This window comes from Microcebus murinus, chromosome 1 (genome assembly GCF_040939455.1).
Source record: "Microcebus murinus isolate Inina chromosome 1, M.murinus_Inina_mat1.0, whole genome shotgun sequence".
Classification (NCBI taxonomy): domain Eukaryota; kingdom Metazoa; phylum Chordata; class Mammalia; order Primates; family Cheirogaleidae; genus Microcebus; species Microcebus murinus.
In genome coordinates, this window is record NC_134104.1 from 77,413,875 (window position 1) to 77,435,230 (window position 21,356).

A 21,356-nucleotide genomic window follows, 5' to 3' on the forward strand; every position below is an offset into this window, starting at 1 on the left:
GGTTAAAAGAAATTAAGGCCTCTCTCAAAGGTAACTAAGATTAGAGGGCTCGGTTTCCGTTTTCTGTGTTTCTGTGGGCCAAACGCCCGGGCCGGTCAGCGAGTTTCTCTGTGTGGAATGACGAATTCCTCTCGCCTGAATTCTAAAATGATAACTTTGCTTGGTGCCGCAGCTGCGAACGTCTGGCGCCAAGCGACCCAAACTGGCCGTGGCGTTGCTGGAAGGAGATGTGGGGGTAAGTGGCGAAGGGGGAAGAGTGACGCCTTAGCGAAAAGTCGGGAAAGCGGCGAGAAGGGAAGTAACGGCGGCTCCTTCTGGTCTCGGTCCCTTTAAGTGCTTCACTGACTCAGCTAAGCTTCCCCCCTCGGGTCGCGTTTTTTATGAATGAAAAACGTCCTTACATTCATTATATAAACACCCTGTGCTGATTGGCCAAAGGCCCCCGGTGCATAAATTATGTAAAACAGGCCCCTGAAGGGGTGGAGAGATATGCACTGTTGGCCAATGGGGACCAGAGTTGATGAGGCGGCTCGGCTGGATTTGCCCTCAGACAGGGTAAACAAGAGGTGATGGACAGCCGCGGTAACGGCCTCGAGCCAATGGGAACGAGGCTGGGCTAGGCCCCAGGCCAATGGCGGCGGGCGGAGCAGCGGGCCGCGGGGGGCCGGGCCAGCGCTCCAGCCTGGTTGGCAGCTGCAGCGCAGAGTCCAGCCGCTGGTGCGCGGAGCGGTTCTCGGTCTCCGGAGCGGTTCGGCCCAGCCAGCCTTTCGCCTAAGCGCCCAGGCCCGGTGCGCGCGTGCGTGAGCGCGCCTGCGCCGCCGGGGCCGCTGCAAGGGGAGGAGAGCGGCCGCCTCAGGTGAGGGGGCGTTGCGGGGGCAGGGGGCGTTCAGAGGGGGCGTCCAGCAACGGGTCCGAAAGGCCCCCCAGCCGGCAGGAGTTCACGGGCTGATTGGGAATCCTCAAAGTCGGGTGCACTGTCTGGGGTGAGCCACCCCGGGGCTGACCCCTCCCCCCGCGGCCCGGCCCGGTTCGGTTCGGTTCGGTTCCTGGGAGGCGTCGGGCGGGTGCGGCTAACGGTTCCGAGCGCGCGGAGAGCGGGCGTCCGCACGCCGTGGGGGAGGCGCGCCGGAGCGCGAGGTGCGGGGGCTCGGGTGGGGATGGGGGAGCGCGGAGTTGCGAGGCTTTTGCAGTCTCTGGAGATCGGAGAGCCCCGAGGGGACTTGGAGGCTCGCGAGAAGAGGCGCTTGGCGAGCTTTGCAGTCGGGAGGAGGGGGCGGGAAGCAGTTTGCGGGGGAAGGTTTGCGAGGTGCTGCCCCCCCAGCACCGGGAGGGGTTAAGTGACACAGGCATGTGCAGCCCGCGGGGCTGGGGGGCGCCCGGGAACTTATGCTGGCCTTTCAAGTTTGAGGTTGTGGGAAGTGGGCACCCAGCCCCCTGCTCCCACCCCCAGCAGGCTGAGGGCGTTGGGCTGCGCGGCGACTCCCGAGAAAAACCGGGGAGCACCGAAACAGCAGCCTGGGGTTGGTGGGGAGAAAACGGGAGTGGAGGGGGAACGGAAAGATGCTGGGAGCTTCGCGCTGGATTGGGGGTCTGGCCGCATTTTCAGAGGGGAGAGGAAACTCCGGGGGGAACCGAACTCCTGGTCGAGGAGGGGGTTCCAGGAGAGATGTTGGGGGTAGGGGGTGGCTTGGAGGCGGCTGGTAGCGTTGGGCGCCGCACCTCGTTTTTATGAATGTGGGTGACTTTATGAATGAAGCGGGTTTGTTTCGTTGGCCCGCTGCTCCCTGCGGCTTTTTTTTTTCCCTCTCCCTTTTTGTGAATGAAGCATAGAGCTTTCTTCCTAAAACGCTGGGGTGAGGGGCCTGCGTCGGAGGCTGGGCGTGCGTTGGGAGTGGGGGCGGGGGCGCAGCTGAAGGAGTTTTCATGAATGGGGAAGGCTGGGAATTGGGTGGAAGTGTGTCTTGTTTTGTGAATGGGGCCCAGCGCGAGAGATCCAGTTACAGCCTCTACCTGATGTGGCGGCCGCGGCTCGCTCTCCCATTCATAAAACCGGGCCCGCTGCGCGCCACGGGGGAGGGGCCAGATCGCTCCGCTGCGCTGTGTTAAAGTTTTCCTGGGGGCACCCGGAGGGGGGGGGGCACAAAGGAAGTGGTTTAAACTCCTGGATAAACTCGAGCCTTCCCTTCAGGCTTAAAAAAAAAATTATGCTTTGAACACAGTTTCTGTAGCCCTTGAACTCTGAGAGCTGCTTTAAAGATCCTCTTTTGGGTTCGCGTATGGTAGTTTCTTTCTCTTATTTAATTTTTTAAATGCTCTTCAAGGTGATATATTTCATCATGAAACTCTGAAAATACCTCCCCCTCCGGTCTCCTACTCGTCCCTTCCCTGTAACAGACATTTATGGGATTTCTGAGGCCACTTTAATCTGACAGATTTTCATCGGTGACAGAGAACTCTTTTTCATGCTCTTCAACTCACTGCTGAGGTTTCTCAAATTTTGTCTACGGGTTGGTGACATTTGAGAGAGAGAGGCTTTATTCTGAACGTTTTAATGCTGTTTGGAAGGCAGGCAAGCAGGCTGGCGGGAGTGTTTTTCTAGGAAGTTATGAACTGTGTGCTATTTTGCTCCTCTCTTTCCTTTGACTTTGAAAATATCTGATTACTTGAGCCAAAGTGCTGAGGAGGAGGCTGGCTGTGAAGGGTTTCCTTGTATCCTGCTCACTTATGAAAATTTGATATGCTCTACACAGTGTGAAAAACAAATTGGATGGAATTGCCCACTGGGAAAAAATGTTTTTTATTTAAAATTTGTATACAGGTTAAACAAAAGAAATAATCCTTTAAGCATATTTGCATTGCTTAGAGCTGGAGTGAATGAAATAAATTTTTTCCTCCATTTTGTTGACTTAACTGTATTTTGATTTAGAGAATAAAACAAAGTGTTTAGGAAGACGAAGACAAGGTACCTCCTAAAATTGTTACATTATTCCTCCCAAATTAAAAGAAGTTCTCTCTTTTCCCCTCTGACCCCCAGCCTGTCTTCCCAGCCCAAACAGTTATCATTGCTGAAATGAGTTTAATTTAATTTTTTTGGTATGTCTAGGAAAATGGACTTTACTGTAAGAAACAATCTGCATTTTCTTTTTGTGAATCGTTTGCTTTTAACACTTTGTAAAAGACCTTTTGCAGAGACATATTTTAAATACATGCAATGGAATTTAGTTTCCTTTCTCTATTACTTTTTGCAGATATTTTATTCCTTTAGAAGTTGGAAATAACACAGATATCTCCATAAGTTGCCATGGAGATATTTGTGACATTACGGACACTACACCTGTTTGGACAGAGGTTTAGGTTTTAAATAGTTGTGTGTGAAGATAAGTATACCTCTGATCAATTTATTCCTGGAACTATATATAGTGTTTTGCCACTGACCTACAAAATACTTTTAGAAACACCATGTATGTCAGATTCTTAATTGCCAGTACTTTGGAATACTTAAACCCAGTTTCTCTACTTCCCATCACTGTACTGTCAAAAATTAAATTATCTTTTTTTAAAACCCTACTACAAATGCCCTGGAGGATCTTCTATATGAGAGAGTCTTAAAATCACCCTTTTCTAATAAAAATAAGGACTTTTTTTTTGTAGGAGACAAGCAGTACCAAATCTATAATTTTAATGATTAAAAAAAAAGAAAATGATGACTGAGTAAATGGTTTTGGCACTAAGTACACTGTGCACCTCTAATACTATTAATCAAGCCTGGCATTGGTCTGTAAAGCTTACACCTTGAATAGGCTTTAAGTACCTCACAGAAGGATAGTGATTTTGCAGAGGCCCTATAAAAGACCAAAAAATTGTTTCATTTCTCTTTTTTTTTCCTCCTCTCAGTTAAATCTACCAAATTCATATTGCAGGAGGATCCCTTTTCCCCCAGAAATTAATCAATGCTGAAATCTTCCAAAGTGATATTAGAGACGTTGGAAGCACCATGGATGGGTTTTATGATCAGCAAGTCCCTTTTATGGTCCCAGGGGTAAGTTTATGTGGCTTTTGGTTTGTTTTGTCCTCCCTCCTCAATATCAGTCTTCTCCTTATTGGTTTAGTGGGTCAACCCCTTTGGACCTCTTTACTGCACTTGAGTCTTCACTGTCTGTTGGCCTCTTTCAGAAATCTCGGTCTGAGGAATGTAGAGGGCGGCCTGTGATTGACAGAAAGAGGAAGTTTTTGGACACAGATCTGGCTCATGATTCTGAAGGTAGTAAGCTTCCCCTCCTATTTTGTGGCTTCCTCACATCACTCCCAGAACCAGCAGCATGTAGAGTCTTCCCCCTCTTTTCCCCAGCAGAAGAAATATCCTCATTCTGGGGTCTTCTGTTTTCAATTCCAGAGTTGTTTCAGGATCTCAGTCAACTTCAAGAGGCTTGGTTAGCTGAAGGCAAGTTTCTTGGATGTCCTATTTTCCATATAAAACATTTTACTGTGCTTTTTAATAAAACTTAAAGGTCTAAAATAAAAATCTCTTTTCCAGCACAAGTTCCTGATGATGAACAATTTGTCCCAGATTTTCAGTCTGATAACTGTAAGTACCTTTTTGGTGGTGGCGCATTTGTTCTGAAATTGTTTGGTCTTGAACACCATGTCTAGAATACTCCTTACAGTGATAGCCAGCAGATTTGGACAGTGGTATGCATTTAGTTTCTTTTAATAATTCAGAGTTAACCCTGAAAATTTTTGTTTTATTCTTTATTAAAATTATTTCTAAAGTACTATATTGCAGGTAAGATTTACTGAACATAATTTCATCTTACATTTCTTTTTACCTTAAGAATATTGCAAAGCTTCAAGCTCAAAATTATAAATTAACTAACATAATATATAAGATGTTGGACTAAATATCTAGTAGTCAGACATTACTTTATAGCTTTTTTGTTTTATAAATTAAGTCCTTGATGTGAATCGTGAAACTGACATTTTTCTTCTTTTAAAGGTGCAGAAAATAGTTAATGGAAAATTCCAGTTAATATTGGTTTCACCCAACATGTTGTCAGTTTTGTCTGTACTTCTCAGCTGACAAGAGGTGGTCACAGAGTGACCTGATTTACTCTTATTTTTTATGTAGTTGCTATGGCTTTTCTGTTCAAAGAAGGGCAAAACTTTTTTTTTTTAATGGTCATTAAGTGCTCATTACTAGAGATAATAAAATGCTGTGGGAAGCTCAAAAGGTGGCTCTCAATATGGGCAGGGGCATGGTTAGCTTTGCACTGATCTTTTGGGGCTGTCCTCAACAGGTCTGGGAGCTTTTATGGTTGGGGGCAGAGCTATCAAGGACAAAACTGGCTGATGAAATTTGAGCAGCACAGGGCTGCTCTAGAGAGCATTAGTCACTGGCGAATGAGCAGGTTTAAGAGAGGCCTGGAGAAAATGCCGCCTCTTGAGAGTTGCATCATAGAGAAATTCATGTCTCTTAGTCATAGTTTATAATAGCAAGCACCTGAGCCATGCAACGATTCGATTTCTCATTTTGTACCAACAGATTCTTCCCAGCTTTGTTTTATCTCTGGGGTATGTGTGTGTGTGTGTGCACGTGTGTGTATGTGTAAAAATGCCATTGGAGAGAGGGTATTTTGGGGTCTCTGTAAAAGCTGGGTATTCTAATTCTATTAAATGAAAGAACAGAGGTACCAGCTAAATATTATTTAATGATAGGCCTCATGTCCAAGGCACAATGCCATGAAACTTTAAAAGAGAATAAATTGTAACCCACATTTGCATGGTTACCTTGGCTTTATTACAGCTTGCTGTGAATGTTTTCTATAGCAAAGTAAATGTGTGTTAATTATTGCCCTTTGATTATTTTCAAGTGATTGGGAAGCTTGCCACTGAAAGCCTAAATAAAGATAACCTAAAGTACGTGTGTGTGTGTGTGTGTGTGTGTGTGTGTGTGTGTGTGTGTGTGTGTGTTTGCTTGCAAGATGAAAGACAGGATTTGTAATCCAACTTTGTTCTGTGTTGACAGTTTGGCCGAGCCTTTCCAGTTCTTGCTCAGAGCAGCATAAACTGCAGTCTGTTTGGGAGGTGGCTTTCTTGGCAGAGGTTCTTTGAAATGCTTTTATGACACTTTTGTTTGTTTCTCTGTAACCCAAAAGAGTTAAAAGGGAGATGAGATGGCTGCATTCAAAGATTGCATGTGCTGAAGCAAGGGTATGTTCTTTGTCAGCAAACATGATTTATAGTTGGAGATATATTTATCTGTGGGAATAGGCTAAAGTGAAGAAATCAATAAATGTGTTTTGGCTTCTTAGAAATAATTTCTGCTTATCAAATAGAATGTGCTAAGTTCTTTAATTAAAATACCATACCTTAAATAAAGGTGCTTTGGGAGATGTTTCTGCTTACCAAGTATGACGTTTTTACTTTGTTTGCCTTTTGCTTTAACTTCTTAAGGTTGAGCTCTTCTATCTTTTAAGGATAAAAACAGATGGTTGAGTAGTCTAGAAAAGTCTTTTAATAATTCTTTCCCTCTCTCTGGCTCTTTATTTCTTGAGATAGAGCTTGGAAGATAGATTCCAATAGACAGACTTGCCTGAGAGGTTAGGGCAGAACACAAATGTGGAGTGGTGCATCTCTGAGCCATTCATTCTTGCTGGACATTTCACTGCAGTTCATACCTCATAGACACATGGGAGGAGCGGGCAGAGCCCACAGCTGGGCTGCATGCTCTTACTTCTCTCTCAGCACTTTCCCAGATTGGTGTTGTGGACCAGTTCCATTCCAGACGTTTTCTGGAAGAGCCCATGATTTTTCCAGAGGAGGGAAATAAAATCAGGAGTTTCAAATTTAATGAAACCTTTTGAGTTAGTTTGACTCACTCAATTAGTGAACTATAAACCAAACTTACATTTCCCAGGAGAAAGCAAATGTTTTCCCTACAGTATCAGAAACATTTGTAACAAATGTTCTTACCAGTGGCCACTGGTAATAGACTTTCCTTTTAACAATGATTTGGTTAATTTTCCATTTTGTGTTATGTGTGTGTATGGAAGAAAGAGAAATACTAAGTAATGTGGGTGATCATTTTTATTTTGGAATATTAGTTTTAAATATCATGGCTTTTTTCCCCTAAGCACTGTAAGCTCAACTTCTACAAAGATTATATTTTGTTAAGGTTTTCAGGTTTGAGTTCCTTGCCCATAGGATAGGCATCCATCCTTAAGTAGCAGGTGAAACCATTGTTTTTGTTATAGATATGTCCATCTTCCTTCTAGCTTACGGATTTCACCTTTACCTCACAAATATAGACATTAATAAAACTTCCCTAACCTGGAAGCTCTTAAAGGTCAAATTCAAGGGAATAGGAACCTATACACCATAGGGGTTCTGCCTGTGTCCCCCCATTGTCCCTTGGTCCCAAGAAGTCACTGAGGATCCCAAATTAAGCTGGAAGTCGCTTACGGAGACGTTCTTACCCAACCCTCATTGTACAGAGGCGATAATACAAGTAAGATCCAGATAGCTGGAGAGACTGATCAGTGGTTTGGGGGGCAAATTGGAAAGATTAGATGAAGCAAGAAAAAGAATTTATAAAATAATATCCTTAAAGAAGCTCTCACAAAGCTGCGGAACCAGGGAATATAGGCATACTGAGGTGTATTCCAGGCTCTCCCGTTACTTCACATACCTGGAGATGGCTCTCAGGAAAGCCTCAGGGAGACTGCGAGTGTCCAGCCCAACACTTCTGTTCTCAACCTTCTGTGGTCCTGAGAATGTTCTTCAATATCTTGGTGCTTTGAGTTTTTCCATCTAGTATTTGGAAGAGAGAAATTATGAAATAAAAAAAATTGTAAAAACACATTTCCTTGAAGATACATTAATATGTGTGCATATAAAACGGTACATATATCCTATATATTTATAAATAAGTGTGTGTATGTGTGTGTGTATATATATATGTAAAAGTGTGTGTAGCTAAATATGTACATTAACAAATAGAGCTACTAAACAAGGGAATCTGGGTCAGTACATAGATGTGTGTACTTTTTTTTGAGACAAGGTCTCACTCTGTTGCCCAGGCTGGAGTGCAGTGATGTGATCATAGCTCACGGCAGCTTTGAACTCCCGGGCGCAAGTGATCCTCCTGCCTCAGCCTCCTGAGTAGCTGGGACTACAAACTCTCGTCACCAAGCTTAGCTAATTTTTCTATTTTTTATAGAGGTGGGGTCTTGCTCTTGCTCAGGCTGGTCTTGAACTCCTGGCCTCAAGTTACTTCTGCCTCAGCCTCTAGAAGTACTGGGATTACAGGCGTGAGCCACAGTGCACAATGTATATACATCTTTACTGCACATTTTCACAGAATTAACTCAAAGTTATAGATAAGATTGGAGCTCAGAGTCCTTTGATGTGGGTATCACATGATATGTTCCACTCATTTTTTTGAACTGACTGCTTGGGTACTTAAGGGTATATTACTAGACTTTAGGATATATAAATAGCAGTTTTTAAAAATGCAGGTTTAATTCCTAATTTTTTTAATCTCACTAATTTGTTTCAGTTGTGATATAGTGACTATTTACCTGTCAGCATCTTGAATAACTAAAATATTTTATGCTGAGGAAAGGGCATGATGAATTTTTATTTTAAAATCATGGTCTCTATGCCAAATATAATTTAGAGAATTGTTTTAAAATCCAAATGACCCGATTTTCCTCATGAAGTGTTCTTTTTAGATTTATGTTTCAAAAAGAATGAGACAGCTGAAGGAAGTTCAAGTAATTTCCTAAGGACTGGCTAATTAACTGATAAAATCGACTTTTCTTAAATACTTTGCAATAGATGGCTGAGAAAATAGGATTAACTGTTATGACAGCCCTCAAGCCTAAAACACATTGATCTTAAGCCCCTTTCACTAGGAGATTATTCAACTGGATTTTTTTTTTAAATGTGTGAGCTTAATATAGTAGAGGCAATGCCTTTCTTTTGAAAAGGGTATATATATCATTTTGGTTCCACATGTGGTATAGCAAAACTCCACATTCACTTGCTATGTGGTCTGGCCAGTTTCTATGTGAAAGGATCATCCTAAAGTCTTTTTGTTTTGCAAGGTAAGAAAAAACAGCAGGTACTTTAAAAATAAGAGGCTTGAGGGAGAGGAAGCTATTTAGTTTATGCTTTTCTGGAGCGGGTATTTCTGAAGGTAGGGAGAAGGAAGACAAGAATGCTAAAGAAAGCATGAGGAAAACATGGAGGAGAGATTCTTTGACTCTAGGTTTTACAGCATTACTTTCAAAATCTTTGTTAGCTAGCCCACTTACCTTAAGGCTGAGAGAGCACCAATGATTTGAAATCCTTCCTGTTTTGACAGTCTCTAAGATCTTTAGACCCAAGGCTCTTGAAAGGACCCAAGACCTAGAGTACCCATTCATCTAAAAAAGCCCCTATGTTTAACAAAATCTGCTTTCATCTAACTTTAATTCAGTTAGGCTTGTTTATTAAAGCAATGGATTTTTCTCTTACTCTTCTATGTCTCTTCGCTCTTAGTTCTCTAATAAAACTCAGTAGGCTTTTCAGTCATTTGTATTTGGTGAGAAAGACTTGGGCTGGAGAATTACATTTGTGTCGGCCAGGCAGATTACTTGTGTGGGTGCCAGGAGTAACAAAATCCTGGCATCAATCAAGAAATTACCATTTATCCCATGCTCTTTAGCGTTCTTCAGTTTTACAAGATTAAGACATGGGTAGTATAATGAAGCCGAAAATCTGTACTATCTGCCATTTCTACCATCTAATATTATTGTTTTAATTTCAGTCTCAGAAAAAAATGTTATTTGTGGTGGGGTGAAGTGGGGTGTGTGATTCTCTAGCGAGGGACACTTTTCTTGGGTTTTAGTGGTGGTAAAGTATATCCAGCCTCGGAGGCTGACAGCCCCCTCCCGGGCATACGGCTGCCCTTGAGGCAGCTTGGGCCCATCTGTGCCCTGGCACACAGTGCTTCTCCACTTGGAATCCAAGGAGCTCAGAGGCTTGTCATGTTGCAGCTCCCAGCTCCTGGACAAGTGCCAGGCATACTGATGCCATTACCGGATTAGGTTGCTTTTTTAAAAATTCATTTTGTGAACTCATCAAGCTCATTTAACAGAGGCTTTGGTCGTCAGTGTCTATCATTGTCCTATCCCTCTAGGCTCAGCTTAAAGTAGTGGCAAGATACTAGGCCCCTAGTATGTACATGCACTCTTGGCAGGGGCGGGGGGAGTGTGTGTGTGTGTGTTTGTGTGTGTGTGTGTGTGTGTGTAAATTGTAACCATAATGTAAATATACCTTTGGGCCTGAAAGGTAGATGACAATGGACTAGCAACTCAGATGTTAAAGAAAGAAGAGCTCCACATAAAAGGACCCCACATAGCAAATAAAGGGGGCTCCCCTGTTTAGAAGGAAGAAGCATCTGGGGGGGAACTTGCAGCAGAGGGTGCAAGATTCCAGGGAGCAGGATAAAATCTAGCTATTAAAAGACCACTAGTCCAAGGCTGACTGCTGAACAGCTAAGCCATGGAGCAGGGACTCTGTGGTCAGAAAGACTTCAGAGAAATGCATCCAGTGGCAGTGTGGGAGCAGGCAGTGAGAAGACATAAACATAAGACATTTGAAAATAGCCAAATACAAAAACGGGGAAACAACCCATGAGCTAAAATTTATCTCCTGGATTTGGTTTTCATAACGAAGTATGCTTTTCCTTGAAATAAATGAAGTCTGGTTGTCAGACTGGCTCTGGCTGCTCTCCCTCAGGGTGATAGTTGAAGGTTTGGAAAAAGCTCTGAGAAACCAAACCAGTTTTTAGCCTTGTACTTTGCAGAATCTTGGAATAGATTTCACCCCCTCAACCTCAGATCTCCACACACTTCCCTTTTGATGTTTCATGGGCATTCAGGATGGTATTCTAAATCCTTCAGGCTGGATCTGAAGCCAAGGAAAGGAACTGTGAAACAGTCATAATAGGTGGCTCGTCCCCTCCTCCTCTGCAGCCAGAAAATGTAGTAGTGTCTCCAGAGTCCTCCTCCCCTGGGGAGGAAGCCAGGTGGCTCCTGACAATGTAGCTACTGGCGAAGAATGGGAAGGAAAGTCTGGAGAGGGAGGCTTCCAGAGAGAGCTGCCCCCTAGTGCATACCAGCTTGCCTGGGGCAGGAGAAATACCACTGAAGTCTGTTCCTCTCAGCTGGTAGCTACAGTCTGATTCTGAGCTGAGCTGCACTTGATAGTTTTTCTTTTGCCAGAGGGCACTTACCGACCTCACTTCTAGCAGACTTGCTTGCCCTTGCAGATTTCAGCAAAGGTCTTGGTCATTTGCATCTTAGGGAGGATGCACAGTGGGCAGCCCCCCCCCCCCCCAGTGTCTGAATTTCTTACATAAACACAGCGCACTGGGCGAGCAAGCGTCCCGGTGGCGACAGCTGGGCGCTGGGCACTATTAGGTCTGCCCCGGCTAGCTGAGCTGCAGATTCCCCCTCTTGCCTAAATGGAGCATTCCAAATTGGTTGTGAATGGAGGGCGGGGCTCACTTGCAGACTTTTTCAATGAATAACCAGACCCCATTGTGCAGCCTGTGGAAAAACAACCAACTCAAACAACACTGGGACTGTTAGAAATATGCTTGTGATTGGCAGCTTGGAGAGCCTCCAAAATTAGTTTCCTTTGGCTTCCCTGCTGCTCCCTGTTCTCCAAGCCTGGGCTTAATGGGGTTTGAGTTTTCTTTTAAGTACTGACTTTAACCCTCAAACTGCCAGGCTGATGGCTGGGATTATGGGGAAAGGCTGCTACTGACCAACAAAGCCAATGAAGCCCACTCCCCTTTCTTTGTCTCCCATTTTAGACTGTAGCTGTCTAAAGGGAGTGATAATAGAGGAGAGGGTGGTTTACCTTCCCTTTGAGAGGGAGGTGTTGAGACTTGATCTGAGGATATTACCCTTTTATCTCCTTCTCATGGGGTTGTGGCTTTAGCTCCCCATTGAAGATTCCTGCCAGCTTTTCTACTCTGACCTCCACTCTTTACTCCAGGCCTGAAGAACACAGGTGTTTGCATGCCACCATGCAGATATTTCTCCCTTAGGCTGACATTTTAACATGGGGCAGACAAAGGAGTAATTTCTTTATTCCTTGGCCATTTCTCTCTTGTTTAATTTCCCACTGAGATCGGATAAGTGTCATTTTAAAATGACACTTCCCAGGCTGGTTGTGGTGACTCACACCTGTAATCCTAGCACTTTGGGAGTTTGAGGTAGGAGGATCACCTGAGACCAGCCTGGGTAACATAGTGAGACCTTGTCTTTACCAAAAAATAAAAAAATTCTCTGGGCTTGCTAGTGCCTGGGCCTCTAGTCCCAGCTACTCAGAAGGCTGAGACAGGAAGATCTCTTGAGCCTGGGAATTTGAGGTTGCAGTGAGCTATGATGATGCCACTGTACTCTGGCCCAAACAACAGAAAGAGACCCTGTCACAATAAATAAATAGATAGACAGACAGACAGACAGACACTTACCAAACTCTGGTACTCAGCTATGGGGAAACCTCATTATGGCTGCAGTCCTTTTACTGGGCACTAATCAAATGCTTTTCCGCCCAAAATGAACATAGCAGGAAGTACCAGAAACAAAAAAACAAAACGCATCCTCTGCACAGCCCCCAAACCAGAGTGACCTCACACCAAAACAAGGCTAGGTTTTAGGTGTACACGTGCTTCCCTACAGTGTCACCCTCACACATCTTCCAGCATCTTAGCTAACAGCTCACAGACACACCCGCAGAGGGCCGTGTGGGTTAGCCCAGGCATGATAAGTATAAAAAGGACAATCAGTTAAAAAGCAAAACAAAACTTAATAGTAATGATCCAGTACAATTTCCTCAGGATTTTAAATAGCTTTTCTTAATTCTTACTCTTCATCCTCACAACTCTAATAAGGCTGTTTGCACTTGTTTTGCTGTAAGGATTTATTTTTTCCAGAACTATTCCCCTTGCAGTAAATTGGTCTTACAAGCACGTCTTCCTTTCCCTATTAAAAAAAGAATAGTCCTGGGCAGATTGTCCTTTTGTGAGAGAGTTTGAAACCTCTCAGGAGGTAACCCTAGATATCAGCTGTGTAGGAGGATGCTGATATGTGTGCTTCTCCAGAGGGGCTGAGGAGGACTTAGCTTACATAAACACTTTTCAGCTGAGTGCCTGGAAATGCTTTGTAATTGCCTGAAAGAGCACTTAATGAGGGTCTTTTATACTTTTCCCATAGAAAAGGTAGAATAGGAGAGGGGGATGTCTCTTTCCCATGATCACCCACAGAAAAGGCCAGATCTGGAGCTTACCCCAAATTCCTAATCTGAATTTTAATAGAGAATAATGAAGGGGGATAACTTCACTGTGCTGAGGGATATCTTGAGTTAGAAAATTTCTGCTTTCCTCAACTCCCTTTTCATTCCTTTCCTTCCCCACCAGCCATGGAATTTTATTTCTTGAGCAATAAGGAGAAAACAGCATAGAGTTTTGATATATTCCATATTTCAATGAATATTAAACTTAGTCCCTGTTTCCCAATTTCCATGCCTGTTAGAACAGGAAACAAACCATGTTTCTCAGGCTCTAAGTGTCTCCAAAAGCAGAGGAGCCCTGTCGTGTGTTTCTTCATACCCCCCTCAGCGCAGAGCCTGCCCTGCACACAGTCGGTACTGGTGAGTGCAGGTGACATGCCACCACGTTCTCTGCTGGTTCCCTTCCTGCCCCAGCTTTCTACAGCCCTAACACCAGCCTCCAGCTGGAAGGGAAAAACTCTATAAAGGGTCTCAAAAGCTGAGAGTCCTTGGGATGACCTTAGAGATAAATAGAAAAAAAAAAGTTAGGGCTATTTCTCATTTTCTGTTTCCTCTTTTAAACACACACACTAGCCAAGTGTTGCTAGGCTGCATTTAGACTTTGAGCAACTAATGCTATGTTTCCCAGCAAGACTGCATGTGCGAGAGAGCAAGTCACAGTTTAGCACCCTTGACGCACTTGCCGAATTTCTCCTCTTAGGAAAAGGGATTGTAGACAGGAGCGAATGGTTCTTGGGGGAGAAGCTCATTTCCCCAGGGTTTGGAGTTTCTCCTGTCGGATTTTCAAGATGAATTTTAAATTTGAAACTGAAGATAAGATTTTCCACAGTGCTTAAATCCTATTTCAAGTGCTGTTAACATTTCACTTTAGTAGTGCCAGTTTAGATGAGAATTATATAAGTTGGGAGTAAATTATAGAAAGGATGTTAAAGCTTAAGGTTTAGTTTTGCATTTTTTTTCTTGCAGGAAAAACATCCTGTTCCCCCTTATTGTGACTGTGTGTTGCACTGTGAGCAGTCCTTCATGGTAGAATCCCCTGTGGTTGATATAAGGCCACAGCAGAGGAAGCCTTCCTGTCATGCCTAACAACCCTGGACTTGGGGGAACAGGGCTCTCTTGAGACTTCTTTCTCAATCTTAAAAATAAAACAAAAACTTGTCCATCATATTTGTACAGGTTGAATATTAAAATTCGTTGAACAGCTGCCCAATGAAAGTAGTAAAGCATCGGTTCAAATAATGCTCAGATCCTCCTTTTGGTGTAATCAGGCCAGTCACATTTTTATCCTGCTGGTCTCTCAAGCATAAAGGCAACCAAGCGCCCCTCGTGGGAGCCAGCCCTGGTAGGTCTGAAAAGCCCCAGCCCATGGTAGTCAGAAGCGGGCAGTGAATTGGAAACCAGAGAAACCTCTTCTTTTTATCTTGACTCTCTTCATAGTCAACTGTGTATACTCAGACAAGCCTTTTATTTGACTGTTAAATGCTTTGGTTTCTCCATGGCCCACAAGTTCTGAGATATGATACTCTTATGCAAATAGAAATATTCATTCTATACAAAGTATTTTTATGGGAGAGCCCCATATCTGTTACTGTATGAGCCCTACCTTAATCAAAGTTGGTCTTGTTTTTTCCTAAGTTCATTTCCCAACATTTAATTTCTAACTCTTATATTCCAGGCCTCTGGATTTCCATTTTCAGAATTCTAAAGCATAATCCTAAATTGTTAAAATAAATGAGTCCTTTGAAGAAAGGGAACTGTGTAAGTCCAAGCTGTTTCAAGAAAAATGCTGAAGTTTGGAAAGAATACAAACTTTAAGGAAGTAAATCTGAAACTAGTTCATCTGGGTCAAAAAAAAAAAATCTTTCCATTACTATTGGCATTCAGTTTTCTTATTTGATAACAGGTTTTCTGTTTGGAAATGACTACTTGAAAGAGGAAGTTTTGTCCCAAGAATGAGACGCAGCTATTCAGTGATATATACAGTCGTTCTTACCCACAGGTCACCATCTGTGAGTCACGATGCTCCTGATTTAGTACATGTGCCCAAGGTGGGCTCTTCTTACTTAAATGACCACTACTTTGGGGAGGAGGAGAGAAGGAGCATTAATACAAAGAATCTGTTCCCTTCTGTTTTAGCCAGACTTAGAATAGAAACCTTTGAAATCACCTGTGTCATTATTGTTAGTATTGAGAAAGGAGAAGAAAGGACAAGGCCAGTATCTCAAAATCTATTAGCAACCAGACCACTTAGTTGATGACCAAGGCCGTTCCCTGCCAGCTTCTCTACCCTGGCCAGCAGTAGCTCCATATGTCACCCTGGTGATTCTTCTGCTCTGCAGGCCTATTACAGACCATTCTGTGCCTCCCTGTGTACACACCCATTGCCCTGAGCTCGTCCTGGGCTTTCTCAACCTTTGGAAGGTGGGAGCAGCTTTCAGCCTCAAGCAACACAAGAGGTAGACAGCTTTGGGGACCACTTTTGCCCCTCTGAGCCCAGGATATCCCCACCATCTGTCCCCCTGTCTGTCCTTTAGGACCTGGGTGTCATCCTTGACCTGGATCACCTTTCTTCTCTCTGGAGGGGGAGTAAAGAGGAAGAGGAAGCCTTGAGTTCCCCTGGAGTTTGGGGTGCCCCCCCACTTCATCTGTTTAGCCCGAGTAGTACTATCCCACCTATTAGGTTACAATTGTGTGTTCTACAGTGACCTCCCAAGCTGACTTCCATGGCCAAAATTTAGTTTTCTATCTTGTGACCAATAGTATTTTAGTTGGTGATTCGATCGTGAGATACCATGCGCTAGTTCTGCTGCTGCCATGGCTAGAAGAGGCTGTAGGGAGGAAATGTTTTGCTGAATATTGCAATCATTGAGCTGGGCCTAGCAGAAACAAACCTTTAAACCACCTACCCTCCCCCCATGTTACATGAAGTCACTAGATAATATAAACATTATAGTTCAAATAATATGATTCCAACAGTGTTAAGAATACCCCCAACCGAAGCCCTTTCCTAACCCCCTTGTCAAGTCAATCCCCCTTCTCACAAAGAAATTAAAATCCCTTTATATGTGTAAAGCCACCATTTTTATCTTTTCCTGCTTTTACCCTAGCCAGAAGGGCTTTGTTCTCTGGTCTAATACAAGCTACTACCTGGGGGCCTCCCAAGCAGGCTTTGCTGATGTGCTTTGGCACCTTCAGAGCTGGGTTTCTGCCTTGTTGAATCTATCTGTATCTCACATAGCCACATTCCAGGGAGCAGAAAGAGCATAAAATATCCTAACACCGGCCCTGTACAAACACCTCATTCCCCAGAACCAAGTGAACTCTACAGGATCTTATCGTTAAAGCACCAATTCCATATACAGCCAGCATTTCCCCAGAGAAAGCAACATCCTACCAATGCACGGTGTGTATCACGACCTGGACCTATGTTGCTGTAGTCAGCTCAGAGTCCATAGCAGAGATTTAGGGTTATCTGAGGTGAACGGAAAATGCAAGAGAGGCTTCAGAGCATGGCCTCATGGTTTTAACTTCTTCACATGATCAGTTCTCTTAACTAATTTAAAACCCAAATGGGGAGAATTCTATCAATAACTCTTAAGTCCTGTGTTCTGGGAGAAATTCCACTACCTGTGCAGGTGGCTTCTTAAGAGATGTTTCAGATATCATCCTCTAATGCTATTTATACATTTTCAAAGTTGGTTTAGTTCTTTTCTAAGCTCCTTTTCCTCTCTTTAATTTCTAACTCATATATTCAAGGACTCTGGGTTTCCATTTCCAGAATTCTAAAGTAATCTTCTAGTGTCCCTGATAATTGTGTGTTTCTCCCTCCCTATTTATGATTTGAGAGTGGGTGGGTTCTCTGGAGACGCCGTCTTCATACTGTCTTTCTCGAGCAAGGTACCTTGCATTTTTCAATGGGAGCTCACAAACAAAGTTCCTCAGCTTGCATTTCAAAAATCCTCCCCAAAAAGGTCCTGGCTCTTGAATTTCCAAACACTTGATATAACCTCATCTACTCTTACGGGCAAGAAAGGTGTCTCCTTCCCTCACTTCTTTTCCCACTGTGGCAGGACCTGGCTCTAATTTCATTGGTTATTATTTCACTCTGATATCCCCAGCCGTTTGCATGCAAGGTCATCAAAACTTTAAAAAATTGAATCTTGATCTTAGGTTGGTCCTGTTCCTGTACCAATGTAACCCTAACCCTATTTGTTGGATCTGTCCATGTCATGATAAGTTCAAAACCTTTTTCTTGAGCTAATCATATTAAACCCAAGTTTCTAGGTTTAAATCATGAACAATAGGATGGTTATTTTGTCCACAAACCAGTTCCTGAAGCCTCTTTTCTGCTGACTGTAGGTTTTTCCCTACTGCATAAGAGAAATCTGATTCCTGGAGCCAAATGTTCCAGGAACTGGCTTTACCAGTTCCTAATTTGGCTCTGGTGTTATTTATTGTACAGAAGATGATAATTGGCCATATAGGAAGAGCTTCTATTCTACAATTATTCATTGGTGAATTCTGCTACCTCATGGCTGATCCTATACCCTGGAGCCCTGAACAAGACCAGTCAGTCTTATAGTCCTCACAGAGAAACAGACAAATAGAAAAAGAAAACCTGCAGTCATCAACACCATAACCCCCTGCCACTACTATGATTAATCACCAATCTAAAATCCTGAATACTGCAGCTGTGCTAATCCTGAAGTGATCTTTCCCTATGCCTACTAACAGCAAATCCTATCCCAGAGCACAAGCTTTGCTTTCTTCATGTAAGACTTTGCCCAGGACAAGTGCGCCATTCTTGTAGTTTGAGATTGCCAAATGAGCCTGCCCTGAAAGCTCAGCCCCTGTATGTGGTATGTCCACCTAGGTGTTGGTTGCACCAGGTGTTTGTCATATCTCTCATGAGTGTGTGGAGAGCCTTGGTTCCACACCAGGCTCCTACTGCCATCCTGGGTTCCTAAGATATAAATGTATAAGAGATTGTCCCAGCCAATGTATTTTGTTTAAAACCATTTAGGGCTGGGCACGGTGGCTCATGCCTGTAATCCTTGAACTCTGGGAGGCCGAGGCAGGTGGATTGCTCAAGGTCAGGAGTTCAAAACCAGCCTGAGCAAGAGTGAGACCCCGTCTCTACTATAAATAGAAAGAAATTAATTGGCTAACTAAAAATATATATATATATAAAAAATTAGCCAGGCTTGGTGGTGCATGCCTGTAGTCACAGCTACTCGGGAGGCTGAGGCAGGAGGATTGCTTGAGCCCAGGAGTTAGAGGTTGCTGTGAGCTAAGCTGATGCCTTGGCACTCTAGCCCGGGCAACAGAGTGAGACTCTGTCTCAAAAAAAAAACAAAAAAACATTTAGGTCTTCAGCTCCACATTCCTTTCTGATCTCTTAGCCTGATAAATTAAGTTGAGCCAGGTGGAACCCCCAGAAACTCTGTGCCCTTTCACCCTAAGGCTCAGAGCAGCAAAAGCCTAGGCCACCCATTGCCAGCTTCTCCTTGCCCTGGTTCCAGCCCTGCTAAGCCTTATATGGGTAAAAGGGGCCAAACGAGCTGCTTGGGCGGGAAGAAATGAAGGAGAACCACAGGAAAGAGAACTCTAGTTCTACCAACCTTCACAGGTTGGTGATGGCTCCATTGTGTTCTCTTGAGGATCTAGGGATGAAATCTAATGGACTGTCAGCTGTTCTATCATACACGTATAGTCACAAGGAGTGGGAGTTCTCCATTTTTTTCTCAAGAATGCTTTGTGGTCTTGAGTTGGGCATATATTTTGTTCTTATTGTATGTGCTTTACTATGTGATGGCATTATAGATAGGTTCTATTTTTGCTGATCATTTTGTACTAGTGTAGTTGCTATCTTCTTACCCAGGTGTGGATGTGTTGGTAGGGAACAATCATCACAGTGATAGCAGCAGCAGTTTTCATTTTACCTTTTCTAGGGTGTTTCCTTGTCCTTTCTAAGCAGGCCAATGCCAATAAAATATTTGAACACCACTGGCTTAGACATTAAGTATGACTAGCATTTATGCTTGTGTAATTTTAGATTCCCAGGGTTATAATATCCTTCCAATTTGGTAATAGGCCAACGGTGGTTTTCTTCATGTGTGAACGCATGGTTTTGAAGTTCTTAGCATTTCTACTTTTGACATGTCGGTCAACCATAAGATAAAGGATTTTTTTCCTCCAGATATTTCAGAGGAAATGGGATGCAACATCTATTTTATTGATTTATTTTTAAAACATTGCTATATTTGCTTCATCTTTCTCTCTGCATATATATACTTTTTTCTTTCTGAACCATTTGAAAGCAAGTTGCATACATTATATTTCACCCCCAATACTTTGATGTGCATTTCCATAGATTAAGGATATTCTCCTATATAGCCTAAGAAAGTTAACTTTTATTCTGTAATATTCAAAATTCCCCTGTTTTCCCCAAATGTCTTTTATAGCTGATGTTGGTATTGTTTTTGATGTAGGATTCAATTAAGAATCAGACATTGCATTTATTTTTTTCCTCATTGATCTTCTTTAATCTACAACAGTCTCCCTAGCTTTTTTATTTTCCCTGTAACATTGAATTTTTTCAAGAGTCCTGGCCAGTTGTTTTGTAGTTGTTGACTTTTTTAGGGTACATTTTTAAAGAATATATAGAAATGCGAACAGCATCCAGAAGTGCTGATCTTAGGCTTAGAAATCTCCTTTATCATAAGTTGGTTCTCTCCCCTCTCACACCCATGTTATTGTGTGGACCATAAAGCATGGGTGAAAGAACAGAGTGACATAGTTTGAGATAATTGGGTCAGAGATAGTTTGTCCATGTTTGAGGAGAGGCCCTTTGTGGGGCACATTAAAAAGTTTTAGCAGAGCTTGCTGAATAGTTGATTTTACTATTTTAGATGTTCTTCAATATATTTGAGAATTTATCCTTACAAAGGTTAGCTGTATTAGATATTAAGGACAACAGCATATTCTCCCATACCTACTCAATTTTGCTTTTAGAACTTGTGCCCCCTAACTAAATTTGATAACATTGCCAACTTTTATTTTTGGAAACTATTGCCAGGCAGGGTCAATGTTAACCGTTCAAATGTATTTGAACATGCGTCTTACTTGGTATGGAAATCCAAAGTCATCTCCTTTTCCAGATGTTCTTTTTTAAGTACCAGAAACCATCCACTTACCTTATCTCCCTGTGAACTTTCTCAGTTCCCAGAACAGGGTATTACCTACTATCATTGTCATTCACTAGTGCTTCCATAGCAATTCCAAAGCATATTGAGATATTAATATATGTTATGCCAGAAATGAGTTTCTAATCCACTCATTCCTAAAATAAATATTTCTGACCCCTTCTGGTAAAATGGTAGAATTTTAAAAAAATAAGCCTTATCCTGTCTACATCTTTTTTCCTACTAACTAGCTATTTGAGCTTTGTCTCAAAATCCATCAGAAAAGGCCAGAGCTAAGAATAGGCAGCAGTATGTTGGAAAGTAGACCTTCTGGCTTTGTTTTGCTTCTCAAACCACAGAACACAGGGTACACTCCCTCTGGTGACTTAAAGCCCTCTGGTCTTTGCCAGTTAAGTACTCAGACGAACTAAGGGCAAATCAAGGGAGAAGAGGCCATACCTGCTCTACCTGCTCTTCCTTGGTGGGTTCTTCATTTCTGTTTTGCCGGTGTCATTTTTCTATTTTTTCTTTTTGGGGGGCATGGGGTCTTGCCTTGTTGCCCAGGCTGGTCTCAATCTCTTGAGTTCAAGGGATCCTCCCACCTTAGCCTCCCAAGTAGCTGGGACTATAGGCATGTGCCACCATGCCCAGCTCAGTGCCATTTTTATATTTATATGTCCCTCTGCTTGACAGTCTTTTCCTCTGCCTTCTTTGCTCATGTTCTGCTCACTGTCACAACCAAAGAATAGTACAGGCAGATTCTCAGGCCTCTTTCCTCCTCCAAGCCCCCACCCATTCTTGAACTAAACAGGACATACTTCTTCC

At 43.1% G+C, this 21,356-nt stretch overlaps 1 protein-coding gene across 2 annotated transcripts in view; it reads left to right on the forward strand.

Annotated features, from left to right (window-relative positions):
* Positions 1-685: 685 nt before the first annotated feature.
* ETV5 (ETS variant transcription factor 5) overlaps positions 686-21,356 on the forward strand; it is a 58,789-nt gene continuing 38,118 nt past the window's right edge. The window contains exons 1-5 of one of the 2 annotated variants that reach the window (XM_076003297.1): positions 686-856; positions 3,921-4,039; positions 4,174-4,264; positions 4,394-4,441; positions 4,535-4,585. In XM_076003297.1, the coding sequence (XP_075859412.1) occupies positions 3,995-4,039; positions 4,174-4,264; positions 4,394-4,441; positions 4,535-4,585 (235 nt within the window). In that variant the 5' untranslated portion in view covers positions 686-856; positions 3,921-3,994. The remainder of the gene's footprint in view (positions 857-3,920; positions 4,040-4,173; positions 4,265-4,393; positions 4,442-4,534; positions 4,586-21,356) is intronic. The other variant, XM_012789672.3, reaches the window with a different exon arrangement.